This window comes from Copadichromis virginalis, linkage group LG3 (genome assembly GCF_057382275.1).
Source record: "Copadichromis virginalis isolate Kocher_CV1m ecotype Utaka linkage group LG3, C_Virginalis_male_GT1.1, whole genome shotgun sequence".
Classification (NCBI taxonomy): domain Eukaryota; kingdom Metazoa; phylum Chordata; class Actinopteri; order Cichliformes; family Cichlidae; genus Copadichromis; species Copadichromis virginalis.
In genome coordinates this window covers 11368284-11385990 of record NC_140620.1, presented here as the reverse complement: position 1 = coordinate 11385990, position 17707 = coordinate 11368284, and the positions used below count along the sequence as shown (strand labels likewise).

At 43.3% G+C, this 17707-nt stretch overlaps 2 protein-coding genes across 2 annotated transcripts; both read left to right on the top strand.

Moving 5' to 3' along the window:
• The first annotated feature begins 829 nt into the window (after window positions 1-829).
• Window positions 830-2793, top strand: LOC146712762 (C-type lectin mannose-binding isoform-like). Its single transcript, XM_085444486.1, has 3 exons — window positions 830-1186; window positions 1312-1407; window positions 1491-2793. Exons 1-3 carry the CDS (start codon window positions 872-874, stop codon window positions 1614-1616), a joined length of 537 nt encoding a protein of 178 aa, XP_085300612.1. The 5' UTR covers window positions 830-871; the 3' UTR covers window positions 1617-2793.
• Window positions 2794-15272: 12479 nt separating this feature from the next.
• LOC146712761 (nuclear factor 7, ovary-like) lies at window positions 15273-17372 on the top strand. Its single transcript, XM_085444124.1, has 2 exons — window positions 15273-15403; window positions 15505-17372. Exon 2 carries the CDS (start codon window positions 15522-15524, stop codon window positions 16896-16898), a length of 1377 nt encoding a protein of 458 aa, XP_085300250.1. The 5' UTR covers window positions 15273-15403; window positions 15505-15521; the 3' UTR covers window positions 16899-17372.
• The last annotated feature ends 335 nt before the right edge of the window (window positions 17373-17707 follow it).

The window sequence follows — 17707 nt, the reverse complement described above, 5'->3', positions numbered from 1 at the left end:
TAATTGCGTGGCATTGACACAAGGGGCAAAATAGTGGTGAGTGCGATAGGCCATTGCAACGCTTCTCTGCCTCAGACGAGGAAGAGCCTGCAGACTGAACGCAACTGTCTGCTGCTTCTGTCTCTGCTTTTCTGTTAAAAAGACAAGTTAGTAGTTCAAGTTTGCTAACTACAACGCAGATATAAAGGCAATAATCCTTTTTCTGTCTTAGTTTAAAGACCGCGAATGTTGTGTGAGAGTGTGTTTTCACCGATTGAGAGAAAGCTAACTATGTTGTTAACTAGTATGTAGCTTTGGGTTTTTTTTTGCTTGTTTTCTATTCTTCTCTCAACAGGTGATCCAGGAAATTTTTTTTCTCCCCCCCCTTTCTCACTGTCCCTCTCCCCTTTTGTTTTTCTTTTCCTTCCTCTTTCTTTCTCCCTTTCCTATCCCTCACTCATGTCTGTCCCGTCTGTAACATCTGAAAATAAAATATAATAAATAATAAAAACAAAGGTCGATCAAATGGACCAATACGGCAATGTGGCATGATCCATTTGGCAAACACATCGGACTACAAACACGCACATTACCAACTCCGGAAGACGATCAAAGCAGCCAAACGTGAGTACAGGGACAGGGTGAAGCAACAGTTTGACAACCCTCGGAGTATGTGGCAGGGACTAAACACGATCGCAGACTTTAGAGGGAAAACCAGCACACCGCAGACCACGGCCTCTCTGTGTGAGGATCTAAATGTATTCTATGCTAGATTCGACACAGCATAGTTGTTGGCATAGTTGTCCTACAATTTTATGAGCTTCATAACGTGTTTCAAAATTCGTCCTTTCTTGAATCTTTTACAGCCAAAAACACAAGTTACATCTTAGTGATGGAGAGCCGATCCTGGTCAGCGGCTCAGTCGTACTGCAGGACATACCACACAGACCTGACCAGTATAAGAAGCAAAGAGGAGAAATCCAACATCACGCTCGCTTTGAAGGGATCAGGGGTTCAGTATGTGTGGATTGGCCTCTACAGGGATCCCTGGGCCCCCTGGTCTGACAACACAACCTCCACATTCACTAACTGGAATCCTGCTGAGCCTAATAATAATCCGAATTTTGTTGAGTACTGTGTATCATTTCATTTAATCTCAGGGAAATGGTCTGATGGCATGTGTAGCGGCAAAGTTCGTTTTTTCTGTTCTGTTCTGCTTTTGTACAAGCAGTAACTATCTTTTCTGTTTCACAGGTGAGGTCCAGAATGCAAACACTGTAAGATCCTGTCATCATGTAAAACACTAATGTTTGTGTTGTTATATGTGGTTCATTTTTAGCAGTGACAAAGCAAACAGTGGTGAAAATGAAGCTTCAGTCAGAGGCAGACATGCACAGCACAGAGATCCAGCAGCAGGTTTCACAGCAGGTCAGCAGTTCAGTCACCAACACAAACTTGACACAAGTTCAAACTATGCTTCATGTTTTTCATCATCTGCACATTTTGTCCAGCTGTCAGGCCTCATGCTGTCAGAAGGACTGACAGACTTCAGGATTCGTTGGAGGAAAGTCCAGAGTTACCGTGACGACCAGTTGAAGAAGCAGGATGTGGACGGTGGCTGCAAAACTGAAGACTGACTGGACTGAACCACTTCATGTGTGAAGTTAATAACATGCTGTGCTGAGCTGTCTCATCCTTTGAACCTTTCAATATTTCAGAGTGTAAAGTTCCACCAACAGCTCATTTGTTCAGCTGCAGTTGTAGTTTGGTAGAAATAATTTTAGACTCATTAATTTTGTAATCATCTGAAGTGACAGACTTACATTCATCATTTTCGACACTGTTCTTCTGGAGTCACTGCGCAGGTTTTTGTGGAAGCATTGTATTAAGATCTATACTTCTATTTCTTTCCTCTGCTGACTTGAAGAACCAAAATATAACTTAGGGAGGATTAAAAACACAAAACATTGCACTATTAATGTCAGTTTACTGCTTAGATAGACTTTTTGATTCCCATAACAATTGCAGCGATAAACTGCACCATAAGAGTCCTAAACCGTACCTAATTAAAATTTGGATCACAGCTTTCAAGTGAGTCCAGTTGCAATGCATGCTGGACGTACTTGTATCTGACACTTTACCTTAACTGTTATTTTGCAGAAGCAGAGGAAGCTGACTCTACTAAGCAGAGTAGGTGATGTGTGAAGTTCTTTTTGCATAGTTACTGTTGTGGTCGTAGTTTTGTACTTTTTCCCCCATTCATGTTATCATGTTTGTCTATTTTTGTTATAGTATCTTTCAGATGCATACATGTTATATTTTACAGGGTTTTTATGTGGTCTTTGGGTGTTTGCTGTGCTTTAATATTTAGCAGCTCTTTGGATAGATGAGACATAAAGTAGGTATACAAAAAGACTAAATATGAGGGTTCTACTTAATAAAAACATCTTCATTTAGAAACGGTGACGTGTGTTTACTTGTGTTATCTTTGTGTGATTAAATGAAAATGTATATTTTATTGTAAAATGTATCTATTTTGATTGTAAGCCCAACAAGGGACAATTGTTGAAAATTAGCAATAGCTATAAACTTATGTGCGTTACATCAGCTTCATGTTTTGTACTTGGACTATGTTAAACTGCACTGTCCCTTTTAAATAAATAAATTCAAATTCAAAATTTGTTTGATAATCTTCAACATTGAAGTATGAGAAACAAAAAAAGAAAATCAGGAAGGGGACAAACACTTTTGTAAATATGTAAATCTGAAGTGAAAATAGTCATTACAATAAAATAAATCATCTTAGTTAATTATTCCTTACCAGTGTTTTCTTGTCAGTCTGAAAATTATTGTTATATTAAGTAGTCCGTTATAATATTATAGTGACGTTGACCTTCAAATCAGTGTTTTTGTCACGGCTGGCGGGGTGAGCCGTGTGGTGTGGAGGAAAAGGAGGACCCAAAATGCAGCAGTGACTGATGATACGAGTGATGTTTATTTACAAAGTAGCAATGGCAGAAACAGGCAGTGAGGCATGACAAAACGACTGAAGAAACCTAAACTGGGAGAACTAAATGACAAACCTGAGACCATACAAAAGGGGTGCGGGGCAGAGAGACGCAGGAACAGGAACACCATAGAACACAGAGATACACGGATGAATGCAGAGAACGCAGGGAACGCAGACGAGCCGACAACGAACACAGAACGACACCCACTAAATATACACACACACACACAAGGTAATCAGGTAATCACACACAGGAGGGAAGAACAGCTGAACTTAATACACATGAGGACCGGAGGAGACAAGCTGAACACAATGGCAACAGACACAGACTTTCAAAACAAAACAGGAAATCTAGGACCCGAACCGGACACAAGGGGGGAGGACACAGAACAACCAGAACAGAGGAAAATAATCACAAAACGCTGGGTCAACGACCCAGGACCATGACAGTTTTGACTTTAAAGTAAAAGTCAGAGGTCAAATGTGATATTAAATATTTGAATCTTTAAACCTGGGCTAATCCACTAAAATTTAAAGAAGTGTACTTGGAATTTTATTGATCATAATGTCAACTGTTAGATTACATACACACGCACTTAACAACAACATTAGATAAGTAATTTGACAAATAGTTAAAAAACTATTTTTCGTCACCCAACATATAAGTGAACAAATTTCAAATTGTGGATGTTCAAATGAAGTGCGTAACTTCAGAAAAATGAAACAAAAAGGGAGGAAAAGCTTGAATTTCCCTCTTTTCCACTTCCTGATTAAACAATCTCAACCAACGTTGCAAATCTCAACAAAGCTTAAGAATTTGAAACGTGCCAGAGTTTCCCCTTCTTCTCTCCCTATTACTACTATTACTACCATGGGCAATTGTGGCTCAAGAGGCTCAAGAGTTGGGAGTTCGCCTTGTAATCGGAAGGCTGCCGGTTCGAGCTCCGGCTTGGACAGTCTCAGTCGTTGCGTCCTTGGGCAAGACCCTTCACCCGTTGCCTACTGGTGGTGGTCAGTGTCCGGCAGCCTCGCCTCTGTCAGTGCGCCCCAGGGTGGCTGTTGCTACATGAAGCTGCCATCACCAGTGTGTGAATGGGTTGTGTAAAGCGTTTTGGGGTCCTTAGGGACTAGAAAAGCGCATTTACCATTTTAATTAGAGAGAAATGACCACACGTAAAAACGATTTTACAAATCATATGCTCAAACCTGAATACTGATATTTTATGCAAAAGTTCAGCTTCATGAATTTGCTCATTTTCTCTTCTAAAACACTTTCTTTATATAAAGGATCTACACACCTGTGTCCAGTTCATTTTATGAGAGAGAAGAAAAATATGCTGAAATTACACGTTTTCACAATTTCTTGTTAAACTGTTAGAATTTCAATTTAGTTTTACATGGCGCCATTGACCTCCACCTCCCCAAACTGCTCAGAGTGACACACACACCCAAGCTGTAAACACTTTAATTGCGTGTGGTAAATAATAAAATAATTGCGTGATAAAAGCAGAATTTTTATTATCATTACTATTATTTATTATGTTTGTTTTATTGGTCACAAAGTTGGGGGAAAACCCTAGTTCCCCTTATTTGCTTTGAATCCAGTGTCCAGCTCACGTTTCATGTCTTGCGCCTTTCATATCAGGATGACGCCTCTCACATCACCATGGCAACCATAGTACAAACCACACTACATTGGTTTACAACCACCATCCACATTCCTGAGAGGCAGTCGTAGTTTTGTGTCTGTTAGTATCAGAGTGTAACAATCTTAATCCAAAGCTATTCTACAATACACGTGTGAAAGTAAATGATAAAACAAATGTGTTGTATGAGTTATGAGGTAATTGTGAAATTTTAAAATAATGGGTTATGTAAATGTCAAAGATAAAAAGTAAATTCAAACGTGTGATCAGATTGCTTCGTGATTATGTGTGGATTGAAGCACGCAGTTGTAAGTTACACAAATCATTTTACACATTTGTAAGTCTTAGTTTATGCTTGTGGAGCGTATCAAACATTTTTGCAATACGTTTGAGTCAAATTTCCCCCATTTTTCTGCTCAGTGGGGGGATTTAGCTCTAGCTTATACAGCCAGGATTTTAAACCTTGGCGTGAATGGAGTCCTCATACACATGTGGAGTAGCTCATTGATGAGCTGGGAATGATACTATCTTCACTGTGGAGAAAACTGTTGTCTCTTTTGTGTGGAGCTAAACATAGTCAAGATTCACAGATCCTTTTTTTTTTACCTCATACCTGAGAAACTTTTCTCTCTAGAACGGAACAGGTCAGTTCTTACAAACTGCACTTTTGTCTCATTGTCTTAGAGAAAAACAAATTGCATCTGAAGAGGCCCACCACTGACCCACGGAGGTTTCTTCCTGTTAAAAGGGAGTTTTTCCTTCCCACTGTCGCCAAGGTGCTTGCTCATAGGGGGTCATGTGATTGTTGGGTTTTTCTCTGTATCTATTACTGTACAATCTACTGTACAATATAAAGCGCCTTGAGGTGACTGTTGTTGTGATTTGGCGCTATATAAATAAAATTGAATTGAAAATTGAAATTGAGTTTCTACGGCATCATGCAGTATATCACCATAACCACCTACAACAACCCAGACACACAGTTATGCAGAAGTCTGTGACCCCAGCAAGATAAAGACCTGGCAATCTGGATTGCACTTGATTTCCAACCATTTTTACTTGTGGGTGATAAAGGATTCAGAAAGTTTATTCATGCATTGAATCCTATGTATGCACAGAAAGTTCCACAGAGTGGAATATAACGCTGTTCCCTCTGAAAACACCATTCTTGATCCAAGATTTAAGAAGCTGGTCTTTAATGACAACAGAGCGGTGGATGAAGCTCTTCAGAGAATAACTGCAGCAGCAAGATCCAGCAAACCAACTCCACTGCCAGGGGACCAAGAGGGAGAAGAGGGTAAACAGAAGGAGCAACAAGCATCTGCTCTTTGGAGGTTCTTTGAAGAACAAGCAACTACAGACAAAGGAGCTTGCAAAGAAAAGCATCTGGACTTCTTTAAGTTGCTTGAAGACGTTTCACCTCTCATCCGAGAAGCTTCTTCAGTTCTAAGGTCAAATGGTGGAGAGTCCCAGATATAAACCTAGTGGGAGTGACCGTTAAGGCGTCTGGGAAGGGATCTCAAGACGCCTCCAGACGCCTTAACGCCCACTCACATCCTGGGCCATCTGACCTCAGGAATTCGCATGACAAGGTGGGGCCAGGTTTCACAATGAACACACCCGAAACTCTGGCTGATTGGGTCCCACACCCAATTTCACACCTTGGCTCAGGTGATTAGAGGATCATCAGGGGGTCCTTTTGTCCCTCTGTGGGGGTCACTCCCACTAGGTTTATATCTGGGTCTCTCCACCATTTGACCTTAGAACTGAAGAAGCTTCTCGGATGAGAGGTGAAACGTCTTCAAGCAACTTAAAGAAGTCCAGACGCTTTTCTTTGCAAGCTCCTTTGACTACGATGACCTGGATGACTGAGAACCTTCACAGACAAGCAAGTACAGACACTACCAGAAGGAATCCCTCAGCAAATGCAATACTGGAAGTGAGATCCTACATTGATGGGGCCCTTTGCCAGAGAAGTGCAGACCCACTGAGCTGGTGGGATACCAAGGCTTCAATTTATCCAAGTTTTGCCAAAGTGACGACACCGACACTGTGCATTGTGGCAACATCGATACCCTCTGAGAGAATCTTCTCCAAAACAGCATTTTATCTATTTATACTTGTATTTTTTGTCAGTGCACTTAGGACTATTGGGATGCTGATTGAAAGAAGGTCAGTAAGTCTAATGCAGATTAAAACCTAACATTCATTAAGTGATACCACAACTCACTGTTGCTGTAACACAGGACACTTTACTAAAGTGGATGAAACAGCAAATCATAAAAAACAGAGGTTTTGCACCCATGACACTTTGGCTTCTACATCTGAGTGCAACCACTAAAGCAGAGTTTGCAACAGCATGTTCACACTTAAACCCCCGGAGAGCAGCCATTTGGCTTTTCTACCTTTAAAACCCGGAGAGCAGCCAAATGGCTTTTAGCTAGGCTTTAGCTTCAGCCAAGTGGAAGCTAAATTGGCTAGTCATTCATATGTATATTAGGTTGTTACCTGGGAATTCTGAAAGGAGGGGAGTGGGGGTGTGTGAATGAGGGGGTGGGGGAGCTGCTAAAAGCTGTGAACTTCCTTTTGTGTTTCATCGTCCTTTGTTGCTGAGATTTATTGATAAAAACAGTACAAAAAACCAACCATTTGTACACATATTTACAAATAATAATAAAAAGTGAGTGAGTACATTTCAACATTTTCAGCAATCACTCACAATCCTGGCACTGCCATGGTATCTGTAGTCTGCATTTACCACATGTGTATCTGTTGCAGTGAACACATCGCACAGTGGCATGTGTTAGGTTTGTAGCATAAACCTATTCGCTGGAACGTTAAGACAATATAATTACACTGCTAAGCAAGACACAAATAGGCAAAGTTCTTCATGTTACTCGTGCACGGGAGAGATCCGGACAACCGCTTGACTCCAGTTGGTCTCGTCCGTCCTCCCGTAACACTGTCCTTTTATTGAGGTTACATGAATATGCATAGGTTCATTAACATACGACGTCTACATACAAACAAAGAGTACCTTGCCTGTGTGTGTGTGTGTGTGTGTGTGTGTGTGTGTGTGTGTGTGTGTGTGTGTGTGTGTGTGTGTGTGTGTGTGTATGTATGTGTGTGTTGCTGATCAAAGGGTCAAACATCCTTGGTCAGGAAGAGGGTAGCCTCCCCCTCACCCTAGATGGTTCATCCTAGATAACACGGTGAGGAAGTCCTGCAGTTCATCTAAACAAAGAGCACTTAGACTAGAACAGACGTAGCTACGTTAATCCTACCATAAAACAATAAGACACGGTATGACCTCTCATGCTCCCAAAGTGCTGTCTAATACACACAAAGTTTGCAGACTATCAAGGATCAAAACCTCTACCAATCTACAACTAATTACAAAACTCTAAGCATATATAAGTAAATATTTCTAAGCATAAATGACAATCAACAATACAAATCTAACAGCATGATTGTTCTTGCATTTGTGTTTGACCTGACACATGGCTCTTTTTCCAGGGCTAGGTGTGGAGGGTTGTGTCCAAAGCAACTGTTCTTTTCTTGCCTTCTTCGCAGCTACATGAGAGTGAGCCAACTCTCTTGCAAGCTCCACCAGGAAGTCCACCTGTCTTTCCTTCATCCCGGTGCATGCTTGATACAGCACATGTGCATTCAGTGCTGCCATGTCAATCATGTTATAAAACACGGCAACTGGCCAGCGCCGTGTTCCTCTGCGGACAGTGTACTCCCGAACCATCTGGTCCATCACATCCACGCCACACTTTGTTTTGTTGTAAAGGGTGACAGTGTTTGGCTTCCTTTTGGTAGTGTTATCAGTCTGAACCACGCTGTGCATGCTGCTAAGAATATAGACTGTCTTCTTCCGTTTGGCCGCATACGCCGTCAGCGTGGCAGCAGAGGTTGAAAACACCTAAGAAATAAGATAAATTGTTATTTCCATAGCCCTTTTACACACAATGAAACACATAAACATAGAACCACAAAAGACCTGCAACATACCTGAGTGGTGAATTCATTGCGATCTGTCTGTCTAGTGGATTGAGGAATTTCCCTGCAAATCTTGTTGACTGTGCCGAGGATGTTGGTTTTCAGTCTAAGAAGTTTTTGCGCAAGTGAAAGCGATGTGAAAAAATTGTCCGTGGTAACATTTCTGCCCTTGTCTAGGAATGGTTCCATCAGCCTCATGACTACATTTTCAGAAAGTCTCTCCCCAGTGGGACGATTGGGGTCCTTGCCAAGATATGGGAAGACATTGCAAATGTACTTGGATTTTAGGTCGCAAGCCACCCAAAACTTGATCCCAAACTTGTCAGGTTTACTTGCAATATACTGCAGGAAACAGCACCAGGTCTTTGATGGGAAAAGCTGTTCATCAACGGTGATATGTAGACCAGGGTTGTAGCACCTGATGCAGTTGGTGACAAATGATCCCCACACACTGGAAATTTATATATATTATTATATATATTATTATATATATTATCATAACTAAAGCTTTTTGCGCTATTGGGGGTCTGGGGACCCAGAACCGGTCAGTATCTGGTGTGACCACCATTTGCCTCATGCAGTGCAACACATCGTCGCATGGAGTCTATCAGATTGTCAATTGTGGCCTGTGGAATGTTGGTCCACTCCACTTCAATGGCTGTGCGAGGTTGTTGGATATTCGTGGGAACTGGTACACGCTGTCATATACGCCGGTCAAGCACATCCCGAACATGCTCAATGGGTGACATGTCCGGTGAGTATGCTGGCCATGCAAGAACTGGGACATTCTCAGCTGCCATCTGCCCTGAACAATGTGAACCATGATTCATCCGTGAAGCGCACACCTCTCCAACGTGCCAGACGCCATCGAATGTGAGCATTTGCCCACACAAGTCTGTTACGGCGACGAGCTGGAGTCAGGTCAAGACCCCGATGAGGACGACGGGCATGCAGTTGAGCGTCCCTGAGACGGTTTCTGACAGTTTGTGCAGAAATTGTTTGGTTGTGCAAACCAATTGTTCCAGCAGCTGTCTGGGTGGCTGGTCTCAGACGATCTTGGAGGTGAACCTGCTGGATGTGGAGGTCCTGGGCTGGTGGGGTTACACGAGGTCTGCGGTTGTGAGGCCGGTTGGATGTGCTGCCATATTCTCTGAAATGCCTGTGGAGACGGCTTATGGTTGAGAAATGAACATTCAATGCACGGGCGACAGATCTGGTTGACATTCCTGCTGTCAGCATGCCAATTGCACGCTCCCTCATTGCTTGTGGCATCTGTGGCATTTTGCTGTGAGACAAAACTGCACATTCCAGGGTGGCCTTTTGTTGTGGGCAGTCTGAGGTACACCTGTGCACTACTCATGATGTCAGATCAGCATCCTGATGTGGCACACCTGTGAGGTGGGATGGATTATCTCAATATAGCAGATGTGCCCACTACCACACATTTGGACTGATTTGTGACCACTGTTTGGGAGGGATGGTTATATTGTGTATCTGGAATGAATTTTAGGTCTCTACGTCCATCCCATGGGGAATGGGAGCAGTAACAAAGGTGTTGCGTTTATATTTTTGTTGAGTGTATATTACTTCGTTAGAGTTATTAATACTATGTTTTGCACTATCCTACTGCTGAATATTAATTCAATTTTCAATTCAATTCAATTTTATTTATACAGCGCCAAATCACAACAAACAGTCGCCTCAAGGCGCTTCATATTGTACAGTAGATAGCACAATAATAAATACAGAGAAAAACCCAACAATCATATGACCCCCTATGAGCAAGCACTTTGGCGACAGTGGGAAGGAAAAACTCCCTTTTAACAGGAAGAAACCTCGTGTGTACAACGTCTCTTTATGTCTGTCTCCACGTTGGTTGAGTGTGGAGTAAGTGCATATGAGAGCATGAGGGTGGGAATGGATGTTTGTATCTGTGTGTGCCTGTATGTCTGTGTCTATATGTCAGGTTGGGTGTCAGGCGCCACCTCTCTGGGGACATCTCAGGCCCTCCAAGGTTTGGAGGCCTATCTCCCCCTACCACCACTTCCCCTGCCAGTGGCGGACCCCCTCAGACATCGGTGCGTTGGTGGTTCTTTGTGTCCGGGGATGGGCATCCAGGTACACACCGGCTCACTCCTTGGCGGCCGCTTATCGGGGCCTGGAGCCTGGGGCTCGCTCGGGCCACTTCGGAGGTGGGGTGCCCCCGGCCTCTCGGCCTGGGGCTCGGTCACTCAGGCGCAGCTGGCTGCCGGCGGAGCTCACGGGCGCGTCACTGCAACTCCCCCTGGCTTCTGCTCCGCGGCTGCTGAGTGAGCCCTCATCTGGGACTCTCCTCAGCTCTTTCCGGGACAGTGGCGCAGCTGCCCCTCTGTTGGTCTTCCTTGGTCTCTTGTGTTCTGGGGGCCTCTGGATGTCTGGAGTTTTGATCTCCTCCACACCTGCTTCACGCCCTGGAGGACGGGGCTGTGGCCCCCCCACACCCTCTAGCAGATTATTACATGAAGGAACCTTTTAAAAAAACAAAAAACAAGCGCGTCCATGCTCACAGGTGTACACACGGGTGATCACACCCACAAACTACACCCTTTTTGGCTCCTACCTCAAAGCACACTGTGTGCTGTTGATCTTATGTGCTGCACAATAATGTTTAACATTTAGTATTTACTGTCATATTCCCATATATCATTGTGATGTTGTTTATTCTATTACTCTTGTTCTCTTCTGCTTGCTTTCTTTTTTCTTTCTCAGCAGGTGATCCAGGTGATTGATATATGCATTTTTTTTCTCTGCCCGTTCTGTTGGTTTTTGTCTTTTGCCCTTCTCCCCCGTCCCTCTTCTCAGCTGTTTCTCTTTCCCTCTTTCTTTCTCCCCTTCTTTCCCCCAGTCAAGTCTGTCCCGTATTCAGCAAGTGAAAATAAAATAAACAATAAAAGGTGAATCAAATGGACCATTACGGCAAGGCTGGGATGGTCAGTTTGGTAAAGTAAATCCGTTGGGCATCTTTCTTTGCCTTTAGACAACAATTCTGATGGCAAAAGAGCCAAACGGGACAGGCCAAAAAAACAAACAAAAAAAAAAAACAACCAGGAAGAAACCTCCGGCAGAACCAGGCTCAGGGAGGGGCGGGGCCATCTGCTGCGACCGGTTGGGGTGAGAGAAGGAAGACAGGATAAAGACATGCTGTGGAAGAGAGACATAATGCATAGTGCAGGTGATATTAAACACTTCCTGCCCATCCACAAGCCGGGCGGGCAGAGGGGGCCTGAAAGTAGGGCACAACGGGCTGGACAGCACGCGTTTGACCTGGGAGACATGAAATACATTATGTATACACATGTTGCGAGGAGCAGGGACCTGGCGGCGGTCAGCATCTTGTTGCACTCCGCTGTCTGTAGCAGAGCGGCTTCGGTGGCACGCCATGCCCAGTGGTACCTGCAGAAATGGTGTTGCACTGAAGGGATGGCATGCTCACCCTCCACGGCTGGGAACAGTGGTGGTTGGTAGCCCAGAGAGGCTTCGAACGGCGACAGTCCAGTGGCCGATGAGGTCAGGCAGTTATGCGCACGCGAGAGAGAGAGAGAGAGAGAGAGAGAGAGAGAGAGAGAGAGAGAGACAGCACAACAGGAAACACTTCTAGCCATACAGAGTCAGCTAAGAAGGCACAGGGACCATGACAAGCAAACAAAAACTGTTGTGAGCCGCCTCCCTTATTTCGCCTTTGGACTTTTGGAGACTTGACCTGGCTTTCAAAAGATATTGCAAAAAAAAAAACCATCATGCAAACATCGTCGGGTCTGCCGTGGTATGTTTACAATGGGACTTCTGCTCCAGAACCTCTACGCACAGCGTCTGCAAATCGGGGCTTTACTTTCATCTTTACGCAGGACTGTAAGCTGCCATCTGTGAGGCGCGAGCGGTGTTTGTTTTTAACATAATTCACGGTGGAGAATAGCTGCTGACATAATGTGGATCTGAAGATCCATAATAGACCCTGTGCACAAGAAAATGCTAACTTCCTGGTTTGAGACCGGATGTGGGGTTATACATTTCCTGTAGCTTTACTTTGCGGTCAATCGCTACTGCGAAGACATCCTCCAAAATCATGTCCAAAACTCAAAAACTGAAAGATTGCATTACGTTACAAAGAGCATAAGGTGGGAACACTCACCACTGTTGTGTCATAAAAAATCTAATGATCAATTTTGACGTTTAAAGAGTTTAGATCGATCAGTTGTTTACATCACTCAACACAAGCAGAACGGCATCACTGCAGCAGAAGACACATCGTCCACATTCAGAAGCACATCTCTGTATAGTGACTGGTCTCATGATTTAAACAGGCAAATGTTCAGCATTCAAACTACAGGTGAACAATAGTCAAACCAGATGTTTCCCCATTATGTCGATATCAGCTAGTCAAGTACACAACTACACAGCATGTTAACAAACTGTGAAAAAAAAAGCCACACAAAAAATGAACGATTGCTGGTAAGGGTTTCTATACATTAGTATTTACGAAGGGTATGTTGTGACTTACCTTCAAAATTACAGAGGTCCCTCGCTATAACGCAGTTCACCTTTCACCTCGCTGTTTCACAGATTTTTTTAGTGCAAGTTTGCATTTTTTTTTACATCACATTGTGTCCTGATCGCTGCAAACGATCTCCTCCGTGCCGTCTCCTGTACAGTACAGAATCGCTGCATCGATCGCTAGCAGTGTGACTCTGACGTGCAGTGCTGTATGTCGACGATGTTGACGAAACATTTTGCACCGTCAAAAAAATAAAATTGGCAGCGGGATACATCAAAGAGAGGCCTGCTCAAAATGAGACCCTTGAGCGAAAGTTGGATCACATCGCAGAACGGATCACCGCAGTTGTGGGGTCTCACCAACACCACGGAACAGAAGTTTGATACCATCGTGGGGAGGCTCGCGGCTATCCAACGGGAGATTGAGAGACCAGTGTCGGACTGTTAAAGAACAGCTTTGAAATTCTCCTGAGCTGCTCGCAGAGAAGAAAAATCAACGACATCAACATATGGACACCACGGCGCGAGCTGCGGGTCCAAGGCTGGTGCTGAACAAAAACAATTCCCTGATAACAACTGTGTGATGACTATCCTTCCCATTCTGTGTAAGGCCACCCGGGTTGGCTTGCAGACTGTTTACTTAGCCTGATAGGGCGAAGGACACTGTCCCCGCTGAACTCTGGACACGCACACACATACATTTACACTGAAAAGCAAACACTTATCCCCCTCCCTTTCCAAACGCCTTCGATCCTTTTTTCCTGTGGGGAAACAGAGAGAACAGATGGCTGAGGTCCTTCACGATCTTCCTGGCCTTGGCTGTGGTGTCATATCAATGTATGCTCTCGGTGTTTTCTGATATCAAACTGTGGTATGAGGACCACTGTTGGTAATCTTTGTAGTGATAGTCAAAAGATCTATCTTATAAAGTCCTTTTTTAAAATTTATACTTGGTTTAAATCTGGCATAGAACCAGTTGAATATTTGTATATAATCCCTGCAGCTGTCAGACTCAATAGCAGGGGTCACCAGCCTTTCTTAAAATTGAGAACTAGATTAAAATTGTCAACAGTTTGATTCGTCTTTAGTTTTATAGTAACAATTCTCTCTTGATATGGTATGTCTTATTACAGGTTAATTTTTCAAAAAAGGCCTTCCACTTTTAGCGAAATGGGCTAAAATCACCCCTGATTATCTCTTTAATAAAGTTCATGCGTTTATACAAAGGATACGCTGATTATTGAACAAAACCCCAACGATCGGATGTTAATCTGATTTATTTGCTCTCTGTCCTCCATAAACAGTGATTTTAAATCTAAACTACGAATCCTTTAGGCCAAGTCCATAACATGCAACTGTTTCAATTAGATTGATTGTCATTTTAACTGACTTTTTATTTTATTTGAATTTTATTGAATTTTATTTTTATTTTATTTGTATTCTTTCACTTATTGTTGCATGTGTGTTGTTGCTGCCTGTGTTTGAGTAATTTCTGTAACTGTGAGACATCTGCTGCTGCCTATCTTGGCCAGGTCTCCCTTGAAAAAGAGGTTTTTAATTTCAATGGGATCTTCCTGGTTAAAATAAAGGTTAATAAATAAATAAATAAATAAAACATGTTTTTAATGTTAGTTATAATTCAGAATTGGCGACTGAAACATGTAGGACATATGGGCAGACATCTCCAAAATCATCGAAGCACTTATGCAAAGAGGCTCTCTCTTGACAAACCAGCCAGATATGTGAAGATTAAACGAGTGAGAGGAGCCAAAAACACACATTTACAATCCATTTCACTTTTAAAAGTCTGTCACAAAGTACATCCACCCTGTTTGTGAGCCTGCATTACACTCCCAATGCTGTGGAACCTGAACAATAACCAGAACAAAGTCTGAAATAAAAAACTGCCAAACAGCTGCACCACCGAGTCACACTTTGTTTTCTGAGTTTGAGAAAAGGTTTCATTTCTGACCTGCAATATAACTCTGCGCTCTGATGTCACACTCACACATTTATAAGAGGAAGTTGAATGAAGCTCCGCCCCCCACATTACTCAAATGCAACAGACCAGGAAACAGGCTGTTTTTCTTCCCCCGTAAAGAGAGACGCACAGACGATCAGACTGAGCTCAGACCAAACTAGCAGCTTCCTCTGAGTGAGTCCAGCTACAGGAGAGAAAAGTGGAAAACTCCAACACTGCTGCTTCAAGCTGCTGACGCTCCACACACTGAATGTGAGTTTGAGCAAAAACACGACTCAAAGGAAGTTTCAGTGAAGGTGGTAGAGGAGGGAGGGGAGCCAGGACTGACTGTACTGCCTGTCTGCTGTTTTCAGCTTCACTCACAGACTCAATGGCTTCCAGATCAGAGGAGGATCTCTGCTGTCCGGTCTGTCAGGAGGTCTTCAGATATCCTGTTCTTCTGTCATGTAGCCACAGCTTCTGTGAACACTGTCTGAAGAGACGGTGGAGAGAGAGACCAACACACGAGTGTCCAGTTTGTAAGGAAATATCAGTGGATGATCCACCTTCAAACCTGGCTTTAAAGAACCTGTGTGAGTCGTTCTTACAGGAGAGAGATCAGAGAGCTTCAGAGGCTCTCTGCAGTCTGCACTCTGAGAAACTCAAACTCTTCTGTCTGGACCATCAGCAGCCAGTGTGTGTCATCTGCAGAGACTCAGAAAAACACACCAATCACAGATTCAGACCCATCGATGAAGCTGCACAACAACACAAGAAGGAACTTCAGGAAACTCTGGAGCCCTTAAAGAAGAAGTTAAAGGTTTGTGAGGAAGTTCAAGTGAAGTTTGATCAAACAGCAGAACACATTAAGGTCCAGGCCCGACACACAGAGAGGCAGATTAAGGAGCAGTTTAAGAAGCTTCACCAGTTTCTAGCAGAGGAAGAGGAGGCCAGGCTGGCTGCACTGAGGGAGGAAGAGGAGCAGAAGAGTGGGATGATGAAGGAGAAGATGGAGGCTCTGAGCAGAGAGATAGCAGCTCTTTCAGACACAGTCAGAGCCACAGAGGAGGAGCTGAGAGCTGAAGACGTCTCATTCCTGCACAACTACAAGGCTGCAGTGGAAAGAGTCCAGCGCTGCCCCCTGCTGGATGATCCACAGCTGCCCTCAGGAGCTCTGATAGACCAGGCCAAACACCTGGGCAACCTGACCTTCAACATCTGGAACAACATGAAGGACATGGTCTCCTACACTCCTCTCATTCTGGACCCAAACACTGCTCATCCAAACCTCATCCTGTCTGAAGATCTGACCAGTGTGACTGAAGGAGAGAGGCAGCAGCTTCCTGATAATCCAGAGAGATTTGAATTATTCAGCTCTGTCCTGGGCTCTGAGGGCTTTAACTCAGGGACTCACAACTGGGATGTTGATGTTGGAGACAGTAAATGGTGGGGACTGGGTGTATTTGCAGAGTCTGTGCAGAGGAAGGGAATCATGCTGTCTGGATTATGGAGAATAGGTTTCTTTTTAGGTAAATATTCAGCACGTTCACCATCAGCAGATTCTGCTCTCTCAGTCCAGAAGAAGTTCCAGAGGATCAGAGTGAATCTGGACTGGAACAGAGGAAAGCTGTCGTTCTCTGATCCTGATACTAACACACACATACACACCTTCACACACACTTTCACTCACAGGATGTTCCCATGTATTAGCACTGTTGGTAAAGTGAAGGTGTGTCCGTTGAAGGTGTCAGTGCAGCAGATGAGTTGAGGATGATGATGTTTCTCATGTTGTTTTCTGTCAGTGAGTTGAAGCTGTTAAACTGCAGCTGTCCTCCTGCTGCCTCGTTGTTCCAAAGCTCTTTGTTTCTCTTTTAGTTCTCACTGTTTCTTTCTTTCTGATTTAGTTTGCTGGGATATGGACTGACATGTGTTGAATGGGAGGAGCAGTTTGTTGTTGTCTTCTTGTCTGTTTATGACAACAATAAATATATTATTGAAACAATGATTCATGTTTAACTCCATACATGAAATGTTTCTGATATTTAAATTGTGGTTGTTTGTTTTTAATTTACTTTGTCTGATTACAATGGAAATTAGATCCTTCTATTGTGGAAGTAATGAGTCAGTAAACTGGAAAATGTAAAGGAAATCATGTTTAGGCAAAACCTGTTAAAAAACAATTTTAAAAAAATCAAGTGCTTTCTTTGAACTTTCAGGTGTTTTCTTTTGTGTCCTCTATATTAAAAGTGCCAACATTACAACAATATGTCAGACGTTATTAGCCATGTATGGGCCCAAACTCCACTGCAAAAGTGCAATAATATGATCACTGCAGCATTACCGAGAGTTGAAAAACTGTCTAAATTTGTTCATCTGTAATAATATGATCAGTGTGGCTGCTTTGCCAGGTGTAACAATTAAGTTTAACATCCAGGCATCCATGAAAACTGAATTTATGAAATTTAACGGAGTTAGAAGTTAGCAGGGAGTTAGCTCGCTAGCTTCCATCTAAATATAATATACCATGTTCTGACTGGGAGATTTACTAAACAAATTAAAACGTACAACTCTGCTATC